General features: G+C 45.5%; 1 protein-coding gene across 1 annotated transcript in view; it reads right to left on the minus strand.

Moving 5' to 3' along the window:
- The window catches only part of LOC103063405 (transmembrane protein 132D), a 182,707-nt gene extending 169,826 nt beyond the window's left edge, over positions 1–12,881 (minus strand). The window contains exon 1 of the mRNA XM_088135294.1: positions 11,976–12,881. Coding sequence (XP_087991420.1) covers positions 11,976–12,054 — 79 coding nt within the window. The 5' untranslated portion in view covers positions 12,055–12,881. The remainder of the gene's footprint in view (positions 1–11,975) is intronic.
- Positions 12,882–13,431: the final 550 nt, after the last annotated feature.

Below are 13,431 nucleotides of genomic sequence, written 5' to 3' on the forward strand. Positions count from 1 at the left end.
CCCTTTCAAAGCCACAAAGTTTTTGCATTTTACTAGCTGCTTCGCCCAACTTCGCAATGACTTTGCATGGAATGCAAACTTTAGTCATTGGTAAGCCACTCCTCCCAAAGAGGAGGCAGACATTACAACTCAGGAAATCAAAGTTTACCTCCAACTGAATTGAACATGGTGCTATTATCCTTCCATCAACAAAATCTGAAGCAGTAGTTTTATCTCTTCCTCCAGTTTTGAAACCTTTTGCTAGCCCTGTTTTTGCAAGAACCTGGGTTCCATTCATGCCCTGCATCAAGCCCCAGTTTAACCACTTTATGGAATGAAGAGCAACTGGCCGCATTTATAGCTGCCCAGAGTCCCCTATTGTGGGGGAGACGGGCAGTGGAGAAATCCAATAAATAAATAAATAAATAAATAAATAAATAAATAAATAAATAAATAAAGAAAGAAAGAAAGAAAGAAAGAAAGAAAGAAAGAAAGAAAGAAAGAAAGCAGTTGGAGCTCTAAGTAGGAGTTTAGCATCTTCCATAGATCAGAAAAGTTTGCAGAATTAGCTCCAAGGAAGGAAGGAAGGAAGGACTTTGCAAATTCAGTGTACAAAACTGGATGGATCATCTGGTCATGGCACATTAGCCTGCACGCATTTTCTCCAAGATCCAGACAATGTGTGTGCGCATGGAGATTATATATATATGAGAGAGAGAGAGAAAGAGAGAGTCAGTGTGCACGTCTTACAACTAGCACTGCTACATCCTGAAAAATGGGTTGCTTAGAAAAATGGATTCTCCCCTCCTTAGCTGTTCTTCCATATGCCTCCCAACCCAGGAGAAACAGAGCTTTGTGATGCTAATTATGAGGCCTGTTAGACAAGGGGCCTCTGGGGGCAGAGGAGTGGAGTGGAACGGAGCAGCCCTCAGCTCAGGACAACATGAAGGTAATTCTGAGAGAGAACCCCCTGGGGAAATAAAGAATGAATTATTGCGGCTCCTTTTAAGCCCTCCCTCAGCACTTCACGTCTCCGGAAATGGCTCCTACTCAACTCAGCTACTTCCATCCAGCATGGACAGGATAATTAAAAATAAATAAATAAACAGGGGCACTGAAGGACGGGATTAGACAGCTGCCAGCTCCTAACATTTCAGCCTCTGCTTCCCCCTGCACCCTCCTCTTTTTTGCAAAGAATTCTATTTGGAGGGTTCCCTTGAAGGAGGGAAAAGCAAATCTTGGAGCCTTGGTGTTCAAACCAAGGTCCGAGGGTCAGACTTGAGTGGATTCTAGTTGAGACTCTGGCAAAATGTTTTCAGAGTCCTGCTTCTATCGTCGTCGTCATCATCCCAAAAATCCAGACGCAGCTCCAAAATTGGCATGTAAAAGAAGGCATGGGGCAAGAGGTCAGAACATGATACTAATGGTGAAAATGTAGGATTCAAGAGCCTGTTATTGTACAGGACTCTGCAGTGGAACAGCAGCAGGGGAGTGGGGGCACACCCCTTGCAATGCAACTGAAAAGCCCTCCTTCCACAGAGACCTACTACAGACCTCCTTCCTGACTGCAGTTCTCTGCAGAAGTGGGTGACTCTAAATCAGAGAATTCTGACCATAGGGTGAAAATCTAGTACATTTCCATGAATCTGATCTTATCATTTCAACCACTGAGTAGCCCCAGATTAGGAGGAACCTGGTAGCACCTTTTCCAACCAACATGTTGTCTTGAAAGGCATCAGCTTTGGTGAGCTGAAGCTTGCTTCCTCAAATGCATAGAATGGCTAAATGGATGTCGGATTTAAATTGGGGTTCAGGGGGGGAGAAAGGAGGGGAAGGCAGAGTAGTTATACAGATGCATATGAGACAGACTGCAAATAACTTATCAATTAACGCCTTGAGATATACATCAAAAGATTTCAGGCTATCTCAGAAGATCTCACTGTGTTGGTTGAGACCATCTGAGATAGCCCCAAATTTTTTGATGTATATGAATTCAGCAGCTGATCTTTCACCTGAAGTTTCTTTGCTCCATATGAGATTTGAACTCCTCTTTGGCTAACCAGAACTCTCCCTTTCTTGACCCCACCCCAAGATATCCTTGGGAAACCTGTCAGTCTTCCAGCAAGGTCTCTACAATCCTACGTCCACCCGGCATACACAGGAGAATGCAGTCTACAGCCCTGGAGTCCCATTTGATCCCATTCCACCCAGTCTAGAGCTCCACAGAACCTTCTCTGCTCCCCCGCCACCTCTCCATTTTGAAACAGGAAACCCCCAAAGCTGTAGCATCAACCCTACAGTGAACTCCATACAACTGAAAGAACCACGCCACCTCTAAAAACCAACCCCACCAACTCCTGCAAAGAGAACACCATGCTTATTTCACAAGAATTCACCCCCTCCCCAAAAATATGTTAAGCATGATCACCAGCTGCCCAAAGGTTATGTACTGGAGCGATGATGCAAAGCCACCAATGAGATGCACCCTTGGAGTTCCAGTGTCTTGTTTCTGGAGCAGCAGTTCTCAAGCTTCTTTAGATCAATAAAGGTGGGGAGAGAAGAAGAGTCTGGTAGAAAAATGGAGAAAACAGGGACATCCCGGGAGTTGATATGTTTAATGCATTCGGTACCTTCTCTTACCTATTGGAGATCATGCTCAACTAGTAAACCTTCCCTTTCCATTTGCTTCAAGCGACTCTTTCAATTTATTTCATCTTTGCTCTCTGAACCTTTCATTTCCAACAGGTTCAGCCTAATTCAGAGCAGGCAGAGAGCCGGGCAAGTCTCAGCTGCCTCTTGTGTCACCAAGGCTGTACGCTGTAGTCTGAATGAATTCAGAAATAAATCTAATCTTGGCTCTTCTAGTCTCAGTGATTTATTTATCTGAATTCTATCAAAGGTGCAGGCTTACAGTCTAATCAAAAAAAACCCAAACCGGAGCTGCCCAAATGGTGCTGAGCCCCAGGATTCCATTGTAACGGAAGAGAGGAAGACTCTGGTCAATTGAACCATCTGAGTTAGAAGGCCGATGATTGAAGATGCAGCCAGACAGGCATGAAATAAAGGAAGATCAGAGAGAGGTCACAACTGGCCTGTCGCTATGCTCCTGGAGATTTCAAACATGCTGACCTATTCACAAAGCGCAGTTGAGTGGGACGTGAGGGACGCCAACCCACTTCTCAGGTGACATTGATCTCTGAAGACAAACTCCAGGCTTCAGTGCCCAAGATGGAATTTGCAGAGGCCCCGATGTTTTTATGAGGCCGTTGAAAGAGTCCTGGATATCTTTGAGCAAAGTGTGTTGAAGGGAAGGCACATTATTCAGCGTTCCAGGGTGTAGAGAAGCAACCCCCCTTCTCCCACCCAAACACATACAAACAGAGAACCAGCACCATCAAATACAACTTCTGAGTCAAAACGTTACTGCCCCTTCTTTCGATTATGTGATTAGTTTGCCCTGCAGTGGTTTTATTCGGTGCTGAATGATTGATAGTTTTTAATAACAGCCAGAAGGCATAACTAATTGGATGATATAAAATGATGTAAATAAATAAAACATCTTGGGTCCTTCATTAGGCAGCCTGATCCCCTTGCTTTGATTTTTATTTTAAATTGTTTTTACCACTTTGGGTTACTTTTTCACATTCGCCTTTGTTCCAAGAGTCACCCAACCTATGTTACTTGTCTGGGCTCACAAGCTAAACTAAGCAGGATCAGACCTGGTTAGTCCTTGGACAGGAGATATCCAAGAATTGCAGATCTGTAAGCCAGACTGGAAAGTGGGGAGGAAAAAAAATCTCAGAAAGTGCAAAAGGCAAATTCTTTCTATGTCGTTGCCAAGAAAACTCCAGAGATACACGGAGCTGAGCCCAACTTGAAGACTTCAAATATCAAGGAACAAAGGGAAGTATTTCAAATGAACAGGCACTGTCGAGGTATCTACACGTACTTGTTGGAGATCTGTGGTCCCATCTCTGTTCTGAAGCAGAGAAACAAGCTTCAGAGGAGATCAGCAGATAGGAACGTAACCCTACCTCAAGCCATCGGTTATTCCCAACAGCTGGAATCCCACATCATGGAAAGGGCTCAAGAACGAATGCAGAGGCAAGTATGAAGAAAACACGATTCTTTTGAAGCTTTATACTTTCTCATTCTTTGATTGAGACATTACTGAGGAGCACACAGCGGCCAGCCTGGGCCATAGTAACTGAAGCCAAGAATCTGAAATCATGGGACCACCCAGTAGTTAGGACCGAAATGTAAAAAAGAGCCAATAGAATGGTGAAGATGGAAGAATCAGAACCAAGGAACCACCAAGGATGGAGAGCCGCAACAGAATTTAAGATGGTCTCCCTGACCAGAAGAAGGTCAACCCTTTAACCATTTTCCTATCCAGGAGCATCCAATGGTCAGTCTTGGTTAATCCAGGGGTGGGAAGCTGCCTCTTGGATTCAGGATCTCATCACACATATCCCAACGTCTGAAAAGGAATGACTTCAGCTGAATTTGTGAAGCTTCTTGCTGAAAAGGTCTGTGTTTGAGTGATATGAGTGAAGTTCTAGCTGCAAGGGCCCTTTCAGAGATGAAGAATCTCTGAATATCATCCGTTGATGCACACAGACATGTGAAGCAGCTCCTAGAATGGAGTTATCATCTATCACCCAGGAAGGTACAACACCATGTTGCCAATCTTGAACCCAAAACAGGGTTATACCAATAGGGGGCACTTTTCATGGACATTTCCACCAGTATCAAACAGATGCATTCATGGACCATTAGCTAATTCTATTCAACACATGTAATGTCGAAAGAGGACAATACCACTGCCTTTTTCCAGACAAACTTGCTTATCCAGGTTTCCCTTACTTTAATCCCCAAGTGACACACTTTATCCCATCCTTTCTTTATTCTGGAAGGAAAGCAAAGATAATTTCAATATCACATTGCCCAGCTGGATAACAAGAGGGCACTGAAAGTCCTCAAACAGTGTTTTATCTTCCATTAAATAAGGGATATGATGCCACGGACTGACCTTCAGATGGTATTGGGAGGTGAAGAACACCAAAGAAAAGTAATAGAAAATTACCAAGAATGAAGGCAACGAAATGCACAGCTTACAACATGGTATTAGTCGCTTGAGCCAAGAGAAATACTGAAAAATACGTGGTAAACGCAAATATCCCCTTCAACAAGACAGTAATCTCTACACAGAATGCAAAATGTCTCCTTTTACCATTGCTAAGCAGTTCTTAACCATCTTTGGGAAACGCATGCATTTTTAAAACCATTTTCTTGCATTAACACCTCTTCCCACTAGGGCCCTGCAAGGCAGACCAGGCTAACAAGGAACATGGACAAATGATCATCAAACAAGTCAACCCAGAGTTCTCACTCAGGGCACAAATGACCAGGCTCAAATTATCCTAACTTTGGACACATGATGTGAAGATCCAGCTCTCTGGAGAAGTCTGTGATGCTGGGAAAGATGGAAGGAAAGAGAAGAAGAGGACGACCAGCAGCAGGAGCTCTCCATTGGGAGAGCTGAAGAACCAGGTTAGGGCAGATCGTCATGGAGAAAACCTGTCTGTGTGGTGGCTAAGAGTCATCACAGGTTTGAAGGCACATAATCACACAATCAATCAGTCCATGAAAAGACTCAGTTCACTTGAGAAGTCTATAATACTGGGAAAGATGGAAGGAAAGAGAAGAAGGGGATGACCAGCAGCAAGGTGGATGGACTCAATTACAGTGCCGATGGGTGCAACATTGGAAGATCAGAACAGCCAGGTTGGGGACAGATCACCATGGAGAAAAATCTATCTATGTGGTCACTAAGAGTTGCCAAGGGCTTAATAGCACATGATCAATCAAGCAGAAAATGTCCTCCACAAACTTTGGATGTAGCTAAAACTTCCAGCTCCAGTTTTTCCTAAAATAAGAAAAAGCAACAGGTAGAGATTTGAATCAGAGAGGCAGAACAGATAGATGTACCTTCAGACAGAGCTTGTGGCATGCAGCTTGACCGACATATTTAAGAACAGATTTATTATTCTGTTTTGAAATGGAGTGAAAAGAAACGGAAGATCAAAATGCCAATAGAAGAGTGGTTGGGGGGGGAGGTTGGAAAAAAATAAAATAAAAGATGCTTCCTGCCAAAGTCATTATTGCACCATTAGAGTGATTTAGTGGGGCTCAAATGCAAAGAATAATGGAGCAGTAAGGAAAAGAAGAAGCCGAAGATTGTTATTCTTCTTAAGCTGGAGCAGGAAGGAAAATTGAACTTGGCTTTTTCTCAGACAATTGGAAGCCCACAGTAGCAAACTCTCAAGAGCCTTCCCAGGATAAGTTTATTGTGGGGGAGAAAAATAAACAAATAAGTAAATGGAATAACAGCATCAATCAGCTATTTAGACAATAAAAGCCACAGGGACAGGTCCTCGTTAGCAGCCCATCAATTCCGCAAACGGAGCAGCAAAATTAAAAATAAGAACAATATACGGATGGAACCCAAGTCAAGAACTTCGCCTGCCCTGCACTTTTCACCCCAAAATTAATTAGAGAAGGGGGGGGGGAGAACCTGCTCATGTAGGGGAGAGCATGGTAGGAACAGACTTTGCCCCAAGTCTCTACCCATCCCACAGGAATACAGGAACAAAGGCAGGAAAATTATGATAAAATTCAAAAGCAGGTTTTCCTTCTTCCAAGCCATCATACGTTGACATCGGAGCCCTACTGGTAATTATCTAAGCTCTACTGAGATCTTCCTCTGGTTTCAGTCTGCCTGCTGGGTTACAGAGTAATCCAAACTCTTGTGGAGGTCATCCAACCAGAGATAGGATAGGTGGAAATTCCCCAGCATTTGTTTGCTACCACATCTATTCAGGCATTCCTGAATCACCCATGGAAAATTTCAAGCAAGGAGACCTACAGGGGAGGAAGGAAGTCCAAACGTGCCTCTTCCATCTTTCAAGTTTTCCCACGTAAAATCCTGGAATCCTTTATTTTATGAGCTTCAAAAGCCCTCTTCTTCAACCCTACCCCACCATCTAACCCAGGTCTTTCCCCTATCTAACTGAAACCATTTGCATATAGGGAGATGGGGGGCGTATACATTTGATTTATGAATAAACGAAATAAAGAAACGTTATTCTTTTGATCCATAGCCTTATTACCCTGTCCTGCTGAAAACTGTGCCTGTATTTTCTTGCTGTGGCGCTCAAGTGAAAGAGAATTTATTTGTGCAATGCCTTCCAAAGGAGAAGAGAGCTCTCGTGGATGGTGAGAAGGTAATTCTTGCACTTATTTAATGAGTTGGCCAAGGGGTGTTTGTGAGCGCCCTGCCTTCCATGATACAATCTTTTATTCTGTTGTCTGCACATCTTCTTGCTTTTCAAGATCTCAGGAAAGACCCCACCCCCACCCCACCCTGGCTTTGCTCTTTTCAGATTTGGCTGCCAGGAGCTTCAGACTGATAGAAAGTTGTGTCACTGAAAAGTACGCCACCCCCCGTGCCTTCTGCCACGTCGGATTAAAGTATCAGCAAGAGAAATGGGAAAGAAATCCCCAAGCATGCTGAGAATCAAGAAGAAAACCAGAAGCCTCTTTTGGCAGGGGTTAAAAAAAAAAAAAAGCTAAACCAAAATGCCTCGGGCATGAGAAATTGCAGTGAGGGATTCTCACATGAGATCTTCCTTTGGGACTTCATTCAAGTGTGCAAAGCTAAGGAGACTGGAAACTGCTCAGAGAAGATGGTAGAGTGATAGACAACCCATTGACACACACACACACACACACACACCTTGGCAACCTCATCAGAAAAGAGCAATACCTCTCGTGTTTCAGCAAGATTTTTTCATCACAGCATCAATCTGTTCTAGGTCTGGATGACAACTGACAAGCTACCATCCCTTTCCCCAAACGTCTCCTCCTGTAGAACTGGTATGAGCTTGTCTACTACCAATTTGTGAAGGTTTCAGAAATATGTACCTTTAACAAAAAGCCTGAAGGGGTTGTAGACAGTGGCAGCCAGCCAAAAGCTCAAATTGCCTTGAGCAAAAGAAAGGGTTGGTTGCATTATTAATACAGAGACATTAAAATCCAGCAGGGATTCTTTAATTGCCACAGCTACATATATTGTCTCTACGATTTACCTCAATACTTTTTAGAGATACTTTGAAGAACTTCTAATTACATCCAATTTCAGGTTGGGGTCTAATCAGGAATACAAACAGTCCGGCTACCTTCATAACATAACTCCATAATTCACCTAAGCCGATACTGGGAACTAAAGTTCGGATGTTCCATCAGATCATCCTTATCAAAGCCAACAGCATCAATGCATCTCCAGAAAGAAAGGAATCAGCCTGTCCATCTGTCCATCCGTTTGTCTGTTCTCCTGTCCATCAGTGGTCCATCTGTCCATCCATCTGTCCTTCTGGCCCTCTGCCCACCCATCCATCTGCCCTTCCGCCCGTCTGTCTGTCCATCCATTTGTCCATCTGTCCGTCCACCTGAAGTCCACACATCTTCAAGTTGCTGAGGTTGGAAAACACTGGTCTAGGCTAGCTAGGTTTTCAACTGCTGAACTTTCAAAAGTGAATTTAAAACAAGTAAATTTAAAACATCTTTAATTTAAAGATTAAATTTAAGGAGATTTAAAACATTTAAATTTAAGGAGATTTAAAACATCTCCTGTGGTCATGGGAAAACTGGGTAGAACGTTGAGTTTAGCGGATGGCAAGAATCTCCCTGCCCAATGTTTTACTAGTTAGAATATGGATTATATACGGAGCTGGGCTACGCAAAGATTCAGTTTAGAAATTCAGTTCCAAAGCAAACCAGTCAAGTTACGTTCAAATCAGTCCAAATCAGTTTCCCTTGGCATTTTGAACCAATTGTTTCAACAGAGAGTCAGAATCCTGATTTGAACTGAATGATTCAATATTTCAAATCCTCTCAGTTATTTGAATCGGTGCTTGAAAAATGGGTTGCGTTGTTATAAAAGCCTAGTAAGACGCAAGTTACAGTCATTATAACCAGAGCTTTGCAGAAAAATTCTCGTTTTCAGTCTCACTCCATTAGGTGAAAGAGAGTTTGTTTCTGAAATTTCGTTCAAAGGAGAGGGGAATTTGGAGCCAGTTTTTTTTATGAGTGGCCTTTTTGCCAAGAGTCAGACATAAATTGCATTTTATCTCCAGGAGTTTTTAGAATCCCTGATTTCCAAAAACTCCATTCAACCTCAAGGATAGAAATAATGAAGAAACTCATCTCTTCAGACATTTTCCACATCAGGACGCAACTGCAGGATGATCGACTTTTGGATAATGTGACATCCTAAATACTATCAAAACATCTTCCTCTACTTTCTCTAACAGCTCAGAAACACTCAAGAGAACGTGGAAAGAAATTCTCAGGCATCTCAAGAAAAATGAAAGCCCCTTTCATAGAAGAAAACTTCTGAAAAACGTCTGGGCAGAATTCAGCCGAAGGTTAACATTAATTGTAGCAATGCTTCAGGTCATCCAGCAAGGCTTTGGACTTTCCTGAAGATGAAAGGCTCCAGCGGTCTCCATCCCACTTTCTGGGAATCTCTAACGTCCCAACTGGACCACATCTTTCAAGTCCTTATCTCCCACAACTGGGAATCCCATCAAGGAGATCTTCAAAAATAGAATTAAACTGCACGATTATCCTGTGCGGTTTCATAGAATCACAGAAGAGAAGAACCAAAAGGACCTTGAAGACCATCTAATATCACTTCCTATCCGACGTAGGAATACTGCCAACTTGTCAAGCCACTGGAGCCAATAACCACGGGTGCCACAGTTGGCAGTTTTGAATTCCATAACTTAACTCTACCATCCACGCTGTTTTGTCTGGGTCAGATCTGCTATGAAAATTTGCTCAGCACCCAGAGTCATTCCTTTCACCGACCGTGCTCCACCACAACGTGACTGAGTCGTTCGTGAAGCCTGCCCCAACTGGGCTGAAATGTATTCTTCTCATTTACAAACTGCACTTTATGTTTCAACAAGCCAGGTGAACCCAGACACTGGGTTCCAACACCAAATTCCAATCTAACCTGGCTGGAGAGAGAAAGACATTCTGGAAGTCCTACTCCGTTAAAAACTAAGACCTTGAGGATACAAGTATGGATCACAGGTTTTATTTTTCTTGCCCCTTCATTAAACACAACACACGTCCTTGCGAGGGTGTCCACGGGTGGGGAGTCAAGACAGCCAAGATGGTGGTCACAAGCCCCACCCTCTTTTATGCACGGGGCTTTGATCACATAGCTGGGGCGGCCCTCTTGACTTTCTTGACCCCTCGGCAGACTCCCCTGCTTCCTTGCCCTGTAACAAACTTGCAAACCAAGGCTTAACATCATCTGCTTCCTGATAAGCTAGGGTTCACCCCCAGGGATCATCAAGCCCCAGGATGAGAATCTTTACCAAAGTTTCAGTGTGTTACTGAAGGAAGCCAGGTTTACACCCCCTCCTCCCGTGCAACACCCACCACGGGAAAGAGCTGATATCAGTTTCTAACTGCAAAGCCAGAAAGCTGAGGCTGGCGCGCACGCACGCACACAGAGAGACACACACAAACACAAAAGACTAATATTTCTTCTGTTCGAAGACAGTGATTTTTTTCTATTTGCTTAACACCCAGCAGGGAGACAGCAGAGGAAGACCTGTGAATACACAAGCTATACATTTGTTAGCGAAGCCCTTGACACCTCAGCGATAAAAACCGCTGCCGTTTCTCATTCCAGGTGCATTAAATACTTCCAACAGGCACTACGGTAGCCGGTCAGTCGCTAGAGAGGAAAATAATCTGGCGACGGTCTAAGGAAATGTGGGCACGCCTTTGAAAAATATATTAGATGGCCTGTTTGGAAAGAGGAAGCACAATCGCCTTTAGGGACAAGGAAAAGCTTTATCCTTTGCTGAGGACTGGTTGCATGAGCAGGAAAAGCAGAGAAAGCTACCGCTTGCCCATCAATTATATATTCATGGCATCATCTCTCTCCCACCAGGAGCTGAACATGTTACCTCCGGTTCCATCGCCCTTCTAATGACATCCTCTGATCACGACAACCCTGTGAGGTAGGCAAAGGGGTAGACTAGCCAAGGTCAGCTGGTCAGGTTGAGCAGGGAACTGGACCCCACTGAAGGCCTGTTCTTGGCCACTGTTCTTGGCTCTACCATGAACAATCCAGAATACCTTAACAAATGTGGTTTCTCTCATAATACATGGAAACACCTCTAACTTCAGCAAGATCTATAGATTCCTCCTTTCTTTCTTTCTTTCTTTAAATTTTGCAGCCCCTCAGCATCGCAGGGATCATTATCCCAAACCCTCCCACCCCCCTTCCTAGCTCCCACGGCCCACCTCTAACTGAAGGTAGCTTTTTTCTAAAAATGACGATCATTATCAATATTCAGATTATTCACTATGCTTTTAGCAACCATGTGCTTGCATCAGAAGCTTACTCCAAGTACCAGATAAGTTTCTGTTTCCAAACCCAGGACTTGAGATTGGAGCTCCCAAATGCCATCTTTATAGAAAATCCATTTTTAAAAAAGATGCTTGTGTGTACACAACACACCTCTTGGTCTCACTTCCCACCAATACACAAGTGGTAAAAGCATGCAGGGGCAGGCAGGGGGAGAGAATGGGAGCAAATTGCGAGGAATTCAAATGTGGCTTTTTGCCATTGCTAAACCAAGCATTCAGCCCGTATTTCATTCTCTTTCTGGCTGAGCACCGGTTATCTTCAGCAGGATTCAAGAGTTATTAAATAAATCACAAGAGTGCTACTAAATAAATGGGGGGGGGGGAGGGCGCCTTGACATTTTAAACAGTAATTTAGAAAGTAAATCCCACCCGTCTTTTCTCCATGCATAGCTGTGATCACCAAACTCCAGATGAAACTGCCTGTCAAAGGGGCAAAAAGTTAAAAAGCAATTAACTTTTTTTTTTTTTGGTGGCCTTACCTTTGGAGAGCACCACAGCCAGACTGAAAAGCAGGACCCAAAGAAAGCCGATCAACTGACCCTGCCAGGGGATCCCCATGGCGGGCTGCAGAGAAGTTAGGACCTTGCCCCGAAGACTTTACAATCAGGACAAACCAGCTGTCTGGGCCTTTTTCCCCCTTCATCCCAGGGGGGAAAAGGAGAGAGATCAGTCATCTGCCGGTCACCCAAAAATATTTTGCTCCAGCTGGATTTCAGGGCTCTCTCCTGGGAGCTTTCAAAAAGAAAGAAGGAAAAAAACAGAGAGCTTTTCTCCTACCTACACCTTACATTAATGAAAAATAAAGGAACGTTTCCAGGGCAGACCGGATCCGAAGCGAAGTCGCCGGAGAAGCAAACGCCTGCAAGAAACGCCTGGAGGAAGGGAAGAGGAGGAGGAAGGGAGCGGAGGCGAGCCAAGCGGGAGTCCTGCCCGCCACCCCAGGATGGGGCGCAGGACGTGGTCCGTTCCGAAAGGATGAAACTGACCAAGCGTGGAGGTAGGAAGGGATCCGCTGGCAAGATCTGTACGCCCTTCCCGGTTGCTCTTTTCTTTTTTCTTTCTTTTTTCCGAGGGGCTGGGAGGGGGACGCCGAAGTCTCCTTTTACCGGTGGGGGAGGAAGCGCCCAAGTTTGTCCACCGAGGAGAAGATGCCCCAAAAAACCGCTGCGGAAAGAGAAGGAGAGCGCGCGCGAGCGAAGGAAACTCCCGCTTGCAACGGACTAATTCCCTTTGGAAAAAAGAGAGAAAAGGGAACCGCTCGCTTCTGTTCCTCGTGCGCGGAGCGGGAGGGGAGGGGAGGGGAGGAGAAGCAGGAAGGGGGTGGAGAAGGGGGGTCGGAAAGGTCCCCGCAAGGAAAGAAAGCGCGCCCTGGTTCCCGCTCGGCGGCGCCGCCGCCGCCGCCGCCGCCTTGCTGGCAGGGCTGGAGCGCGCCCGGCAGAGGCTGGGCTGGCTTGGAGTCGCCGCCGCCGCCGCCGCCGCCTCCTCCCTGGCGCGACGCCCCCTTTGCAGGGCAAGAAACTCAAGTTCTCGCCTGAACCTGGAATTTTGCGGGAGAAGAGAACCGCCCTCACCCCCTGGGACAAATGTTGGAGCTGGACAGCTAGGAGGGCTTTTGGGGAGAGGGCTGGAAAGGGGGAACCACACGGGCGCCCGAAGTCACATCCAGAAGGGGATCAATGGGTCCCTTTCTCGTCTCTGGCCGCCCCCGCCGCACTGCTCTCCGCCCCTCCCTTCGCGGATAGTTAACATCCCGACCAATCCGGGAGCGGCAGAGCGAGAGAGGGGCGGGGAGGCGGCTGGAAGAGGAAAACACAGCGCGCGCCCCGCCTCGTCGAGTCCGAGACGCCCAGACTTCAAAAGGAGCCCGACGGGCAGGGGAGGGGCTGGGATAACCCTGCCCCCTTCGTCCCAAGGGGCGGGCAGGCTCCGCCCCCA

This window comes from Python bivittatus, unplaced genomic scaffold (assembly GCF_059951505.1).
Source record: "Python bivittatus isolate LINGU-HERP-01145 unplaced genomic scaffold, Pbiv_v1 ctg000100_np1212, whole genome shotgun sequence".
In the NCBI taxonomy this organism is placed as follows: Eukaryota; Metazoa; Chordata; class Lepidosauria; order Squamata; family Pythonidae; genus Python; species Python bivittatus.